Source organism: Geospiza fortis, unplaced genomic scaffold (genome assembly GCF_000277835.1).
Source record: "Geospiza fortis unplaced genomic scaffold, GeoFor_1.0 scaffold54, whole genome shotgun sequence".
In the NCBI taxonomy this organism is placed as follows: Eukaryota; Metazoa; Chordata; class Aves; order Passeriformes; family Thraupidae; genus Geospiza; species Geospiza fortis.
Window position 1 is genome coordinate 17,701,050 of NW_005054301.1, and position 17,338 is coordinate 17,718,387.

The following is a 17,338-nucleotide window of genomic DNA, read 5'->3' on the forward strand; positions in this document are numbered from 1 at the left end:
AATAAAGCATGGACAACTGAACTTGGATATCCTCTTTAATTGGCCTGTTGTGTTATATACCCTGGAAAGTTTTGCCATTAAAATTTTCAGAATTAAATCAGGCACTCTTCATGATATTTGTTTGCTTTAGTCCATGTAAATAGTCTGTTGCATGTATTGTTTGTTCATTACCTGTTCAGTGCAGGTAGGCGTCCAATGTACCAAATTTTTTTACACACACATCTTTTCCCTGTCTTATTCTGTGGCTTACCTTGGTAGAGAAGAATTGTGTGCCTTTCTGTACAGCTCAGTAGTTTCTTTTCAGTGATGATAACTGTGGATATGTACTTCTGTTAATATTTGGGTTGTTTTCATTTTTTCCCCCTCAACAGTAACCTGGAATCCTTCTTGTATGGCCTGCATGCCCTATTTAAGGGTGACTTCCGTATATCTTCAATTAGAGATGAATGGATCTTTGCTGACATGGAATTACTGAGGAAAGTAGTGGTACCTGGAATACGGATGTCACTGAAGCTACACCAAGTGAGAGATTACGCAGAAAGATGTGTCCAGTTTTTTATTTTTGTGCATTTTTTCTTTTAAAAATTAGTGGCTGGGAGAAAGAAAAAAGAGGATGAGAATAAAAGGATTGTGATAGAAATTGACTACTGAAAACGAGGGACTATTATGTCTTGTCCTTTGATTTATTACAGCTTTTTTGGAAGGTGATACAGAGGAAAAGGGAATGCTCAGAGCTTGAAAATTACATTAACTGTAGATCAGAGAACATGTCAAGCCCTGTTTCATACCTATCTAGAGATTTCCCTTATGAACAGGTTCTCTGATATTTTCCCCTCTTCCTTCCCTACACATAGGTAATTGGTTTAAAAGGTTATGCGTTCAAAGCTGCATAGTCCTCTCCTCCAGTGGGAGTTGTTTTTCTTGTTCTTTTAAGTTTGAAGTGTTGTAATCACAGGTTTCAGGTGAGAATGAGAAGGTTGCTTTTCCATAAGCTGAAATTAGAGTTTGTCTTTGTAGTGAAGTGTGGGTGAAGATTCTCAAATTCTGTCCAGTGCATGTATTAACTCAGCAAGTACAAGAGAACATATATTTAGTGATAAGCACTCTGTAAGGGGGAGAGAAGTGTTGGTACTCAGGAAGAATAGATTGCTTGAAAATCATAATAAGTAAACAAATCTTAGTTGCAGTTTAAAAATTAATGATAAAGGTTTCTTTTTTTGCCTTCATTGCCATCTGGAATCTCCAAAAACTAGCAGTGATTGAATTAACTTATTCATGTAACACCAGCTTTCTGAATCTAGGAGAACGTGTGTAATAGGAGTACATACAGCAAAGCAGAATAATTACCAAATGATTGTTGAAACTAGCAGTAGTACCACTTCAACAACTCTCTAAGTGTTCTCAGAGGGTTGCTGTGCAAAATGGGTTTGATTGAAGTCAAAGAATGAAGAGAGAGAAAAGCAGGTCAAAATAACAGTGAAAAAATAAATTATTCTGTTAATCTGTGAAAGATTATTTAATTCACTTGCAGTGCATCAACATACCCAGGCTTCAGTCAGTGTGGAAATTTAGCTATTAACCATAATCCTTTTTTAGTCAGAAAGTAATGTTACTCAATACTGAAATGAACTTGCAGGTTTTGTGTTTTGTTTGTGTGGTGTTTTGCAGTTTTTTATTGGCAGTAATGTAAGTTGTCTTGATGCTGAAGAAGTTTGTCATCAAGTATTAATGTGAACTTTTTAATAGTAAATATTGTTTTTCTTCTTATTGCTATTTTCATATAGTACAGTCTTGGTGAATAATCAGTGCTTTACTTAAGAGCATTTTACAGTTGGAGGCTTACGAATAAGAAGAGAAGCTAAAACTAAAAAGCTTCTGCCAACAGTATAAATACATATAAATCTAGTGTAAAATTCATCTAGAAATTTACTTGAATCAGTGATAGGCAGGTCCTTCCCATCATTTTGGTTTTAAGTTGAAAAAGAAGTAAATACAAACAAACAGAACCAATCTGTTGTAAAAGAAGTCATCTTTAACAGTGTTCTTAAGTAGGTATTTGATGTTGATGATGGCTAACTTTGTGTTATGCTCTGGTCATTTGAAAAGTTGGAGGTGTGAAATGTTCTGTTTTTATATGTAGTTATATCTGAAATGTTAATCATAGCTCAATGAACATGTATTATTGGAAACAGGATCACTTCACTTCTCCAGATGAATATGATGATCCTTCTGTCCTTTATGAAGCTATAACAACTCATGAAGAAAATCTAGTTATAGCACATGAAGGGGACCCTGCTTGGCGAAGTGCAGTTCTTTCCAATTCTCCGTCCCTTCTTGCTCTGCGCCACGTGATGGATGATGGCACCAATGAATATAAAATCATTATGCTCAATAAGCGCTATCTCAGTTTCAGGGTCATTAAGGTAAGCTTTGTGTACGTTTCACAGTGTGACAGCAAGTTGGGGTGTATTTTAGTAACTATACCAAACTGCTGCCTCAACTGAAATCTTTACTGTTTTATTATTAATAGGGCTGGTTCTTCTCATATAGTGCAAGTATTGTATCAGAAAATCAGTTCCTTCTCACTTATTTCTTATCCCATCCTTAAATTTGTTTGTGCTCACTGTTGCAGCCTGTGCCCCTAAATTCAGCCTGTAAAAGACCTGTATGTGAATGCTGGCAGTTCTGCAGTGCAATACTGCATGTGCTCACGAAGGCTTTGGTATAACACAGCAGTCACCACATACTCTCATTGCTTCACTTTCTGACACAGCTTCTCTTCTTGGCTTTTGCAGGTCAATAAGGAGTGTGTACGTGGCCTGTGGGCAGGACAACAGCAGGAGCTTGTCTTCCTGCGTAATCGTAATCCAGAAAGAGGAAGTATCCAAAATGCTAAACAAGCTCTGAGGAACATGATCAACTCTTCTTGTGACCAGCCAATTGGATACCCAATCTATGTCTCACCTTTGACTACTTCCTATTCAGATAGTCATGAACAGCTAAAGGACATTCTTGGGGGAGCCATCAGCTTAGGAAACATCAGAAACTTCATAGTGTCTACATGGCACAGGTAAGCCATGTAGAATGGGGTTCTCGTTAGTGTGTGTTCATGCTCTCATGCCATTAACTAGTCTTGCACAGGCCCAACACAGCATAATTTATAATATTCAATCACATTAAAATAAATAAACCTTGACTCTTATTTTAGGCACATTAGTAACATATGGCAACTGCTTTGGTACAGGATTAATCTCCAAGGCTGAGTAATATACCACAAACTATGTAAATGAGAGCTCAGAGGAAAGAAGACAAAGTCTAGATGCAGGAACTGCAATTTCAGATCTAGTGTTAGATTTGATAATGAGAGACAATGCAACTTCTGTACTGTGTTTTTTCAGTATGATGGCTTTTGCAGTCTCTAATACCATCTTTACAGAATCAGGACTGTTTGGTAGGGTCCCTGTCTGGCAGATATTTAGTATGATAGTGCCTATATTAATGTTTTAGAGCATTCTCATCCATAGTTATGCAAGCTTTAGCTGTTGTTCAAAATCTCACAAGTGCTTATATGTTATATGATGCTGTATGTTAGTGCCAGAAGAAGTAACTGGAATGATATAATTGTTTCCCCACATGACCCCTGGGTAATCCAGTACAAACTCTTGCTGTGCTGTGTTTTATAGGCCATGAGAACTTTTACTGCCCTTCTGGCCCTCTATGACTGTGGCTCCAAAAGCAACAGTGGCAGCTATGTGCCATTCAGAATTGTGCATCCCAGTTCTTAGTAGTTCCAGGAGCTTGTGCTGTGGTCTGAACAGTCCTGTAGCTGTTCTGATGGTTGTATTTATCTTAGACATGTACAGCATATCAGAACAGAACATGCTGCTTCACCCAGAGTGCCAAAAATGCCACATTTACTGCAGTCTGTGATATTTGTCTCCTATTGCCGTCAGCTTGTCCAGCTTGGTAGAATAACAGGTGAAAGCATGACACACGACAGTATTTGAATCCAAGGTTTATGCTTCAGGATTCTGTGTCCCGGGACAAAAAAATTGGAAAGGAGTGCTCAGTGTACTTGAGTGTGGCAGAAAAGAAAAATGAAAGTAGGAATTGAAGGGAGGAGGAAATATGCTGTGGTGTTTGTATCCTTTTGAAGCTTATTAGTGTAAACGATGTGGTGAAAAAACTGTGTGGTTATGTATGCTGGAAAATGGTGGCTGACCTACTGTCCAAGTGTTCAGTATGTGCTTCAAACAATTGTGAGTGCTTTACTGAAGATAACAGACAGCAAGTACATTAAAGATCCAGGAAACATTTTCCTTGCTAGTCTGTGTAGACAAAGATTTTGCAGTGTAGCAGTTATACATGACTAGTGTGTTAAGTTGCATAAGTTTTACTAAATTGTTCCAAAATAACCAGGATGTACTATGAGCATTTGAGTTGGAATTTTATCACTTTATTGGATTTCAGAGGTGGAATAATTTTTAAAAAGCTAATGTTATTGAATAGCTGTCGTGAAAAAAATTGCAATCTCTTAGAAAGCAGTGTTTATATTTGCAAAGCATATTCTCAGAAAATAAAGTCAGGTTTTAACTGATTTTAGGAAGTGCTGTGGATTGTGCTGATCCTTTTGCATGTCATGAAGCATTTCTTAGAATACTAATGATTAGGAGGTGTGCATTAATGTATCACTTGCATTTTGTTTCCAGACTAAGGAAAGGCTGTGGAGCTGGCTGCAATAGTGGTGGAAATATTGAAGATTCAGATGCTGGAGGTGGAGCTTCTTGCACAAGTAACAATGCAACTATCAATGAGTCACAGAGCAGCATGTCACAAGGAGGAGGGAATGCAACTACAGGGCAGGGACCTGGAGCAGTACAGCACCCTCCTGTGGCAGCTCATCCCACAGCTTTTCCTGCAGCTCATCCACCAACTCATCCCTCCACTCTGGGTAAAGTTGAAACAAAGAGACAACTTCATACAAATTCGGTCCTATAGCTAGAACAGGCCTTTCAGCTCTTTGGCCTAAGTTAAAAGAAAAAGCAAACTAAAGTGATGTGATTTTATGTTGTGCTAAGAGCTGCTGGATTCATCTCAAACTACAATACTGTTTTATGCAATACAAGGTTCCTAAACAGATCTGATAAATAGGGGTATAGTTGTGCTGACAAGTAGATTAAATAACTTTTTAAAACAGGTTTCTACAGACTGGATATTTCACTTCTGATGTTTCCAAATGCTGAACTCATCATTTTTGGGAATGTTTATATTTCTTATTTATACAGTGAAACAAATTCTCTTATTTGCACAGTATTCTAACTGAATCTATCCAAGGGTCCATAGTGATCTGTAGTTAAGGAGGTGACAAACACTAAAGCTGAGAAAGTCTTTCAAACATTGCCTTTACTCACAAAGAAAATCCAGATGTGTGGAGTTGTATGAACATAATTAGGTCTACCAGCTGAGGAGAGTTATCTGCAAATATTTAGTATAGGAGAAACAATTACACCAATGCTCATGAACTGCAATTTGTTTTTAGCTTCAAGTGTATTAAATTTGAACTTGTTTTAAAATAGCTTTTGTTCTAATGAATTTTCTGACCCAAGCTTTGAATGTGTAATCAAGGATATTATTTTAAAACATGGGCATCTGTACCTCTCTTATTGCCTCAAGTATGGCCAACTGAAGTGCTAATATTAAGTAAGAAATTGTTCGTGCAGAAAGTGCAAGACTGAAGCATTTTTCAAGATACTTGTCTGATAGGGATTGTGAATTGAACAGAATATGAAATTCTGAGATAAGCTGAATGGAATGTATTGAAATGTTCTGCTATGTGAGATGCAGCAGAGATCTTCTGCAATACATCTGTTTCAGATGATGTTAGACCAATCAGTTTTGTGTATCTGTGCACTAAAACATTTGTGTTGGCAATCTATTGTGTGTGGGAGGCTTTATCAAACTTTCCTGATTGTGTATCCTTTACTTTTAGGCACCAGTCACAGCTCCCACTCTGTGCAGTCCAGCCTTGTCAGACATTCCCCTGCCCGTGCCTCAGTCGCTAGCCATTCATCCTACTGCTACGCCAGCCGTCATTCATCTCTTCGCACATCCACAGCGGGCTTTGTGCCTTGCCGGCGCTCTTCCACCAGTCAGATATCCCTTCGCAACCTCCCCTCATCCATCCAGTCCCGCCTGTCTATGGTCAACCAAATGGAACCTACTGGCCAGACTGGGGTCAGCATGCAGCATGGACTGCCCTCTTCTAGCAGCTCCAGCCAAAGCATCCCAGCCTGTAAACAGCATGCCCTTGTGGGCTTTCTAGGGACAGAAGGAGGGAGTAATGCAGCTGAAACTCAGTCAGGTGGCAGTGCAAGCCCTGCAAACCAAATGCAAGCCAAAAAGGATGACGTTATTTACAGAATCCAGGTGAATAGTCTAGAAGAACAAGTTAACTTATGTTTCCACATGCTTTTATTAGTTGCTCCTTTGTATGTTGTTGAAATTGCTACTTACAAATACATGTTGTAGAACATCTGGTATACAGTTTCTGTGCAGTTATGTTTGGAGAATTAATGTAAAGAAAAGGTTTTCTGGACAAGCAGCCTTCCTGTATGTTCCTTGTTTACTTTTTTTTTTTTTTGCTGTAGTGCAGCTCTGAGAATGTCAGTGGAACTCAGTTCCACTTCGTATTTAGTTTACCTTTTATGCATTACAGCATGTAAAGCTAAACAGCTTCATTTGCAGGATAGAAAGTTTTTTTTTAAAGCCAAGTAGATTTTCTGCAAAACTATGTGTAAAATACTTGCTTTCACTTTCATATGTATTTATTCTTTGGTTATATCCACTTCAGGGTTTACTGAGCAGCAAACAATTCACTATTGACTAAGTTAATCATGGCAGCCTGACTTGTTTTGTAAAAATCCAGGATTATTTATTCTTGCTTTCTTAGCTCTTATTAGCCCCACATACATGTCTTTGGCACTATACTAGTGGGAAACATCAAGAAGTCTATTTAAAGCTTAGATCATAATAAACATGATTTCATTGCTGATACCACCTCAGTTTAAGTAATCCTTAGTAAATTGCGTCATAGTGGGCAAAGTTAAATTAATTTTTCAGATCTGTGCTTAATAGCTTTTGTTTGCAGGCAAGGGCCCTTTTATGAAGCTGCTTACTAATCCTCTGTGTGAGGAGGATAAAGTGGATATGTGCCCTTGGATAGTGGACATTATGAAGTTCTCTCTGTCCTTACATAGGAAGAATTTTTCAGGAGTTTTCTCCTGCTTGCCCTGTGGAAAGGCCAGTTTACTTCAAAACATGGGGTGGGTCTCAACTAACCATGCTAGTAGATAAATACTTCTTCTACCTAACAATGAATTCCCCAAGTTTCTTAAGATATTCTGTAAGAAGTAATGAGCCTATTGTAACAGCTCATCATCACTTAACTTTTCCCTGCTACTAGACTGTGTGCTGCCAATGCTTTTGTTGTGCCAGCTCCCCAGTCCTGCCATGAGCTAGTATAACTGAAAGAGGTGGGGAATGGAACCAGAGCTGTTGCTTCAGTGAACTGGCATATTCACCATATTCAGTGGTGTCTGAAACCACAGCATCATTTCCAAATTCAGTGCTGTTTGGGCTTGGAGAGCCTGGAGCTCAAGTTTCCAACCTTGAAATTGGTCAGAAATCAATTTCAGTGGGTTAAAGTCAATTATCTGGAATTATGCAAAAGGTTTCTTTTAAATTTTGGCTGAACTAACAGTCGAAACTCAATTCCTACTTATAGTTAATGGATCCCAGTCAAGTACTGGAAGGGATCAACGTGTCAAAAAGGAAAGAGCTGCAGTGGCCAGATGAGGTGATACGGCTAAAAGCTGGAAGAAACAGCTGGAAAGACTGGAGTCCTCAGGAAGGCATGGAAGGCCATGTAAGTTTTGCTTGGAAGTTGGCAAGCTAACCTTAAAAAAGGCAGTGACTTGATTCTGTGGCAGTCTGCCTATATGTCAATGAAAAGATTGATGTAGTAGATAAATTAGATCAGCAGCTGTCCTCAAAGTCACTATTACTGGAAGAGCAGGTCTAGAATCCTAATTTGAGGCAGAGAACTATTTCTGCAAATCTGTGCAGAAGATAGGATGATGTTTCAAATGTTGTAAGCCACCACTCCTTCCTTGCCTTCTTTCAGTTTGTCATGATCTTTCAGGCATTCCTCTCATTCATCCAACATTCATTTTCTTTTCTTTAAACTGTCAATCCCTGAACAAATTTACTAACAAGTCCTTAATTGAAAGATAAACAGTATTTGATTTTAAATTATTCTGATCAAAATAGAGCCAAATGAGATAGTCTTTAGATGTCGCTTTATTATATAATAGATACTTTATGGTAGGTGTTTACTTTCCTTTAAGAAGATAAGCTGTACTAACTAAAACTTGTGAAATCCCATGACTTGAAATTTTGTCTCTCTTTTCTGTATGGATGTTACATCTGCAGTTTACAAAAATAGACTGCATTGGCTAGAAAACTTATCTCCCAATTTAGGCTCCTTTTATGAGCAGAAAAACCCAGTGTGGTCTTTGAAACCTTTTGATTTTTACTGAGATGTACTTTTTTTTTTAAGAACTTGATGTCTGTAGAGATGCTCCAGTATTCTCTTGGTGGTAGAGGGAAGAGTCACTGACATAGGCTACAATTGTTTTTCAATACAACTGTATTTTCATTTGCAATAGATCTGTTTTGAAGAAATTTCTTTGCTTACCTCAGTTGGAGGCATTATTTATAAATTGTTTTTAGGGATAGATTTTGCCATTTGAAAGTCCACGTAACTGTGGATGTATGTGCAAACTTCAGGTAAGAAATGGAGCTATGCCAGTAACACAGTGTGCACTGCATCTACCTGGCCATTGTATCTACATGAAGAAAAGGCCCTGGAAACACAATTATTCATGGAAGCAATCTACCAGATTTGACAATCCAATCTTAGGACAGTAGAGTTACATTGTAGGTAACACCTGTTAGTAGAATGCTGTTGCAAATGTTCTCAGTTATCTTGGGTTTAGACATACTGATGCAGATCAAGAATGTGGTAAAGATGGTGAATGTAAAGGATTATATTGAAACATGTCCTCTTGCCTGGTGTTGCTGGGCAATTTTTTTTCTGGAGTTTGTGAGTGTGTTTTGTGAAGTGCAGCATGCTGCATGTACATGTACAATGATTGATGCTGTAGAAAGATTAAAACGAGGATTTAAAGGTTAGAGTAAGCTGTTGTTCTGAATGCTTCTCATCTATTTTTGGTACAGCATATAGACAGGTTTTTTTAGAAGACCATCTTTTAACCCAACAAGAAAGGGAGGAAAGCACCAGATTATCCTGTGTGTGATTAGGAGGAAAGGATTTAATTTGATGACACTGCCTGCTTCAGCTGCCTGTGGTTAAACATACTAGTATCAGTAAAGCTCTTAGGACAATCTTCCTTTTCTCATCCTGTGGCTGTGGTCCTTTCTTCAAATAGACAGAAATTATTCTTACCTGCTGAGTTGCTGCTCATTAAGCAGTTTACCTTATGTCTGCTCTCAGTATGAAGTTCAGCACTCGGTAGTTTAAAACTTTGCTGCTACATAGAAAAAGCATTTTTCCTAATTTAGTCTACCTTGCTAAGTATGCAGTGCAATGTATGGTTAAGGAAGAAAGACATTATAAGGTTTCTTCAAAGAAATTACATTTAGCAGTCCTCTTTGGAATGTAGCTATTTTTTCTGGTTTTGAGAGGGTATGCCCAGCATTATCTTTCTATGATGCATGATACTGGGGTGTAGAAGAACCCTTTTCCTCCAAGAGATTCTTACCACATCTTGACTACCTAGTGACAGCATTTTGCATGTACCAAATAAATGCCAGTGATTATAGAAAAGATGGTAAAACTGAGTGTGGCAATATGGCAGTGATGAGTTTTAATCTGTGTACAACTTTTTGCAGATACACAGCTTTTAAGGAGCCATGATATTGATGCGTGTAGCAATCTCAAAGGCACCAGAGTTAACTTGGGCAACAAGAATGTAGTACTTGGGACTTCATTGGAGAACTTCTTATTGTGTCTGGGGACAGGATATTCCTGTTCTCATTCCATACAGCAGCATAAAAATTATAGGGACACTCTTTGAAGGCAGACTTGAATAGACACTTAAATATCACACTGTTACTTCAGAGGAACTAAAGATGCTGTGTTTCCCTGCCTGAACTGCTCTCCCTATACCTATGCAGCATAGATCTCATGCAATGGACAAAGCTAAATATCCTTCACCCAGTGTTAAGAGAAATTGCCAGCTATGTATAATAAAGATTAAGTGAGTCTCTTGGATTTGATTTTGGAAGACTGTGGTTTTCTGTCACTTTTCCCCTTTTATATCTTTAGGACTCTTGAAAACTTTACTGCTGTGGAATTTGTAAAAATTAGTTTTACTTGCTTTTTGACTTACTTTGTCTTGAATTAAGGGTTCTTTTCCCACAATTGGGAAATTTGAGATAATTCTGTTCCTATGAAGCTGATGGTACTTTTACCCATGCTAATGGAGCATCCTTATGGTTCCTTTGGGGCACCCAGAAGTTAAGAGTGTGTTTTTAAGGAGGCAGATAAATAGAGACATACAAGGTATGAAAAAGAGACCTTCAGGCAGTCAGTATCAGGGAAGATCCTTGGAAGTAGCAGATCAAAGTACTTGAGTTCTGTAGATCCAAGGAAGTATGATACAATAATTTGTAGCACTGTTTCTGAACCCGTTCTTTGTAATATTTTTAATTTAAAATTATCTTTGAATAGCTTGGTTTAGAAGATCAACCTTGAATTCACAGTGCATAGGTAACAACATCATGGCAAGAGCTTTAACTTGCAAGAGACATAGTTTACACCTGACTCCCGGTGAGCTGCAGTTCTGTGCTGCACAGCACTGAGCTGTTTTAAGATTATTACAAACTGAGCATCAAAATATCCCAAATCTCTGTGTGCCCTTTTTATAGTTGCTACTCCCTTTGGATGAACTGTTTGGTTTTGATTTGGGTCAAGTTGTTCCTACTCAAATCTAAATCAGACTGGCTGCTGTCATGGTTGTAAAAGATCTAACTGTGATTTTAAGAAGCAGATCTTCAGCAAGACTTCAATGTGCAGCTTATCTGTGGGTATGCTGTCATTGAAAATGTGCAGCTAAGTCATATAGCACCTGTATTTTTGCTGCTTTGGCCCTGTAAGGGCCTTCAGTTATCATAAGCCACAACTTTGATAAGACAGCTCTCCCTGTGGAGCTTACAGTTTATTATACTTTGATTTTTTTTTTTTTCCTCCCAGGTGATTCACCGCTGGGTGCCTTGCAGCAGAGATCCAAGTAGTCGGTCACATATAGATAAAACCATCCTGCTGGTTCAAATTGAAGATAAATATGTTGCTGTTGTTGAAACTGGAGTCCTTGAACTTGGGGCTGAAGTGTAAATCTCTTTGAGACTGAAACTTCCCCTTCTCCAATGATTCAGAAGAGAGAGGGGTCCAGAAGAAGCAGCTCCCAGGACACGAAACTTTGGTCCGGTTGTAGGAAAGGACTTGAAACACAGATTTGTCTAAGTCCCTTCCCCCAAATAAACAAGTGTAAGAAATTTTTTTAAGTTGTTAGCTGCTGAAGAAACACTTGCATGAAGGATAGTTTTGTTGAGACATATCTTTTGTTTATAAATTTTGTTATGCATTGCATAATGCTTTAAATCAACAAACTTTTCAGTTCTAAGATCAGAGCACCTCATATTTTTCTAATTGTTTTGCCAAAAATTGCCGTGTCTTGTCACAGAGTGTGTGGAATTCATCCACCTTATTTTAATGAAATTGACTACAAACCTTCAGTTTGGTGAAACAGTGTAAGGGTTTCAGGTGTGGCAAGAAGAGACTGAACAGATGTATAGATTCTTATTCCTTATGAGCTAAACATTAATGAGAACTGCACTAATTTTTTTACAGCAATGCACTAAAAACAACCCTGAGATTGCTGAGAACATTTATTTATATATATAAATATAAGTATATAAAAATACCATTATTTAAATTGCCTTTGGGATTAATCCCCTCCCTCTCCATATACATGTTGATGGTAAGGGCTGTGCCATGGGTTTGGTTCTATGTTCTGTATTTCGTACAAGTGCATTTGCTGCATCCTCTTCACAATAAATGGTAAAATAACAAATGTGTAGAAAAGCACCTGAGTATCCCTGTGCTACATCAGACTTTATTGTGGTGGCAGTGGTACCTCAAGCCTGTACAACACATCTAGCTTTTAAGAGGGCCCCAATATGACTTTCCATCTGTCTTCCCTTCACTAGCCATGGCTACTTTGCTTCTTTACACCCAGAGCTGGCTGTGTTGTTGGCTCTTTTCTGGCAAACACAGTGGTTTTATTTTGTAGTGGGAGGTGCAGGTCCATGATTACTTCACAGATGCTTGAAGGGTTTTTTTTTATTCTATCCAACTTAAAAAGAAAAACAGTAACAACTTCCCAAACAAAACGAAAAAGGAACCCAACAAAACTTGACTTCTGCTTTCAATGATCTTTTATAGAAGGCACAGCCCTAAACTTGTATCACTTTTACCACCTTGCCTTTTCTTTCCCTTTAGTCTTCATTCTTTTCTATGACTTGAATTTTATTTTCTGTGATTATATATTCTATGTAAGTGTAATTTGAGTATTTATAACTGTGAAGTTGAATTATTCATGTTACATATCTTAGGTTTTATTGTATTTTTTTAAAAGTGTGTATTCAGGGAAACAAGTAACTCAGAACTATCATGGGAGTGTGAGAGGGAAACTGGTTTGTTCTTGACTTGCAGTTCCTATGACTCGCTTTTCTTAATCCGTAAGAAAGAAATGTACCTGTTGTGATTGTTTCCTGTTTCTGACCTGTAATTATATAGGTCTCTGTGGGGAATTTGCATACAGTTCTAGCTTTTGGGAGCAGCCATCTTCTTCCCAGTCACCTCCACTTCTTTATATGTGTTGTAATTAGAAGAGACTTCTGATATACCACAGAGGTTATTATAATTAGTTCTCTGACTTTAGAGAAACATTGTCCATTATGTACCTAATGCAAGAGTGAAATTATATGGCATAAGAAAAAAGGAAGAAACGGCTACCTAAGAAACACTGGTATTCCAGCTCAAGTCACTGTATGCATCTGGCCATGAAAGGGTAAGTCTGTGTGCCTGGTAGCTACTCAGTTCCAGCTTCTGTTCCCAGTGAATGATACTGGGACCTTGCTTGCATCATTGACTATGCAAACTTGTCCTCGAAATGCTGTGCATCTTAAAGTTGCATATTACTTTTCACTTTATTCATACATGGTCCCATTTAATCATGGTATAAATGCACAGATCTGCCACCCTTGAAACTATGTAGAACAGCAAAATTACTTATCATACGTATCACGTTATAGAGTAGTTGAATTAATCTCCTGCATGTATGAAATGTACTACAGAAGATGAAACTTCTGTAGTGGTCTGGTAATGCTGCTATCAGGAATGAAGAAAATGTGTTGGTTTTGAATTGAAGGCCTTTTAGTGAAGATTTTATTCTATGTCCTTCTCTTCAGGTAAATACTCTTAATTAATTGATACCTTTAATTAATTAATACAGGTTTTCTGTATCACTAGGAACATTGCTTCATTCAAAAGGGAGAAGTTTGTTTGAAAATAAGGCCCTATTTGACATTAGTTGCACAGAGTTGGGGTTTTTTTTCCCTTGGACTGAAGCCTTGAGGTAAACAAATGACTGAAAACCAAAATATATAGGTTAGATTTTTTTGCCTTTTTTTTTTTTTTAAGCTGACTGAAAGAACTTTCAGTATGTTAACCCTGACTGAACAATCTCTCGCTCGCTTTTGGGCAAGGTAAGGACAATGTCCATTGCTGGTAAAAGATGTGATAGGAATTAATGGCTTGTTAATGTAAAAATTTTAGTGCATATGTGTATCTGCCTGGAATTGGATTGGCAAACAGCAGATAGGGAAAGAGAGAGACTTTTTTTTAAGGGCAAAGAGAATTAATGAATATTTCTATTTTTTATAAAACATAAGGCTTTTGATATGTTGACTTCAGGAGATGGATTTTAATGTGCACAGCTAACAGGTTAACATTTCCTTTCAGGTACTCGGCTAACATCTTTTGTGAAGCCATTCACATAGTGCTCATACCTATTCCAGATCTGCTCAACAGAAGCCACCTAGTTGAGATTTCACTCTTCCATAAGACTTTGGAAAATTAACTCTAAAGATTTTCCTGTACTTATTAAGATTGATACGATTTTATGTTGGCTTGTACAGAGTTTATCTTTGGTTTCTACTGTGCAAGCAACACAAATGTTTTTCTTCTTTTGTGTCACTGTGCAAGTGACACAAAAATGTTTTTCTTCTAACTCGGAATCACACAGAATTAACTAGGTTGAAAATGACCTTTGAGGTCAGAGAGTCCAACCTATGATTGAACACCACTTTGTCAACTACTAGACCACGGTGCATACAAAGTGCCACATCCAGTCTTTTAAGTACCTCCAGGGATGGTGACTCTACCCCCTCCCTGGCCAGCCCATTGCAATGTCCAGTCACTCTTTCTGTGAAGAATTTCTTTCTAATGCCCAGCCTAAACTTCCCCTGGCACAGCTTAAGACTGGGTCTTATTGTCCTGGCACTGGTTACCTGGGAGAAGAGATCAATCCCCACCTGGCTACACCCTCCTTTCAGGGAGTTGAGAGTGGTAGGGTTTCCCCTGCACCTGCTCTTCTCCAGGCTGCACAACCCCAGCTTCCTCAGCCTCCTTGTAGGATTTGTACTCCAGACCCTTCACCAGCCTTGTTGCTCTTGTTTGGATGCATTTAAGCATCTCAATGTCCTTCCTAAATTGGGGGGCCCAGAACAGGACACAGCACTCAAGGTGGGACCTAATCTTCCTGACTGTAGGGGGATGATCTCAACCCTGGTCCTGCTGGCCACACTGGCCAGGATACCATTGGCCTTCTTGGCCATGTGGGCACACCTCCCCCCAGGATAGACCTGTCTGTGGAAACCTCTGTTCTAGATAGAAGTTATTTCATCTTTTATTTTCTTGGCCTTTGTCTTGATGTGTAATATTTTTCTGCTGTTGTAAGGATGGAAAAGATGGATATTTTCAAATTAGTCCTGTCAGTCCAAATTGAACCTTACCATAGAGCAGAATTTTTTAGATCTTTCTAGACTTTTATGAAAACCCTTACAGATGTTTGCTTTTACTCTGTCCCCTTGCATTGTAATATTCTCTTGCCATAAGAACGTTCCAGTTAAGTCCTACTGTTGTAGCTTCCAGGTAGAGTCCAATCTATTTTCTTTCTTAGATTTCTTTGGAGGTTGAATCTGTGTGTACATATGTAAGGACTTCTCCCTAAAACATTCAGTTGCAGAAAAGGACTTGAAAACCCCATTTAGCAGATAATGTCATTAGTAAAAATGGCTACTACATGATGTTTTAAAACCTTTTCTCATTTCACTTCTCTGTGAGATGTTTTAAAATGTTCTGATTAAAAAAAACCAAAAACCTAGAACTGTGTATGTGGCACCACTGATGACACCTAGACTTCTGTGCTACTTGCAATGGATGATACTAGTGCTGGATTCTGGAAATCTCTCTCATGATCCAGCATGTGTGGAATGGTTTCAGAGTTTGGGGAAGATGATGGTGATGATTATTTCTTGAGGTAATTCCATGTAGGGTGGATGGTCCTACAGCCACTTTGCATGGGACATCTGGCATGTTTCTGAGTGGTGATGTCAGTTTTCCAGTCAGGAGTCGTCACCAGTCATTCCTCATCCCATGGTCAGAATGCCTTTGGGAACTGAAGAACTCTTTGAGAAGCCTGGATGACTGGTGAGATGAAGACATGGCACAGGTCTGTGCCTTTGGCAAGAGGCTATAAAGCTTTGTCTGGTTTGGGGCAAGGGGGGAAGAGATGCCCTATGATTGATTCAGCCTTCTCTGATAATGCACACACCACCATGCAACCTAGGAGTAGATAACAAAGACACTGCTTTAAAGACCTTTCTCAATTACAGAACTCTCAATTCACAAAATGGAGCTGGATAAATTGCATTTCTTACCATTAACAATATTATTCAACTTATATTGGATTTGGGGTTGTACCACCACAGGTTTTATGTACTTAATTTTATTAAGGAATTTTATACCTATTATATAGGCATCTATTCTTTTCTTGTCTGGCTTGTTATTTGATATTCTAATGCAGTACATTCAGTGGCGCTGGACTCTTTCAGAAATTATACTGGTAATTCCTGGTGCCTTAGTAAAAAAGTGGGTACATAACACCTTGGTGGAAGGTAAAGCATGTGACTTGTTTCACCCCAGCATGATATGCATATTTCTAAAAAGGTGATTAAGATGGCTGCCCCAAAAGATTTTGGGAGTATACCTACATCACTTGGTCATGAACATTTGAATATGAGCAATTTTTATGTCTTCTGGTATGTACAGTTTGGATAGATAAGCCCAGTACACTTAGGTGATAACTTTGAGAAATGGCAATCAAATAGCTGGATATGTAACTTCTTACACAGGTGCCGTTGAAAGCCTGACAATAGCTGCTGGTTAGGAAATGGAGAGGGGAGTAGAGCATAAACAAGAGGATGGCTTTGGTTTTTAATGGACAATGAAAATATATATTGCCTCTACCAGCAAAAGGTTACCTTGCCAGGGATAGGGATATATGTACCTGCGTGTCTGTGAGCGTGTATGTGTCTGCGTGTGTTATTGGAAACAGCCTGTAAATATTGTAGCTGTTTAAAATGGAAAAGGCAGAGAGTTTTTTTGCAACCTGTTGCAGCAAAAGGACAGTATTGACAGTGGAGAAACACTGAGAAATAAAAGAACCTTTTTTCACTTGTTGTCATTTATTGCACGATTACATTCTCTTAAGATGTCATTTTCACAAATTCCCTATAAGGACTGTTTTAAGTTTATTCAAACAATCTTCTAATGGAGGATTCTCTTGTTTAAAAATTGTCTTTTGTAGCTATGCAAAGAATAACCTTACCTATTGCTGTTTTGCTGCCAGCATCATCCCCATTTTCATGCTTTTGCATAACTAAGTGCCACATGCCCTCGCTTTTACAGTTAAAATGTTTTATCTTTGTTGAAGCATTTTCTCTATCAGTTATTTCCCTTCTCTTGAATGTTTTTCAAAGGCCAGAACACTCTTTGTACTGTCTTTGTCCTCAGTAATTTTTCATTCATCATACTGTGCTGGGAAACACCTTACCTAGTGGTTTAATCAGT

At 38.3% G+C, this 17,338-nt stretch overlaps 1 protein-coding gene across 1 annotated transcript in view; it reads left to right on the forward strand.

Annotated features, from left to right (window-relative positions):
* Positions 1–16,942, forward strand: part of PCNX1 (pecanex 1) — a 92,153-nt gene extending 75,211 nt beyond the window's left edge. The window contains exons 29-35 of the mRNA XM_031065646.1: positions 372–522; positions 2,193–2,423; positions 2,796–3,070; positions 4,710–4,951; positions 5,990–6,426; positions 7,784–7,924; positions 11,336–16,942. Of these exons, the coding sequence (XP_030921506.1) occupies positions 372–522; positions 2,193–2,423; positions 2,796–3,070; positions 4,710–4,951; positions 5,990–6,426; positions 7,784–7,924; positions 11,336–11,476 (1,618 nt within the window). The 3' untranslated portion in view covers positions 11,477–16,942. The remainder of the gene's footprint in view (positions 1–371; positions 523–2,192; positions 2,424–2,795; positions 3,071–4,709; positions 4,952–5,989; positions 6,427–7,783; positions 7,925–11,335) is intronic.
* The last annotated feature ends 396 nt before the right edge of the window (positions 16,943–17,338 follow it).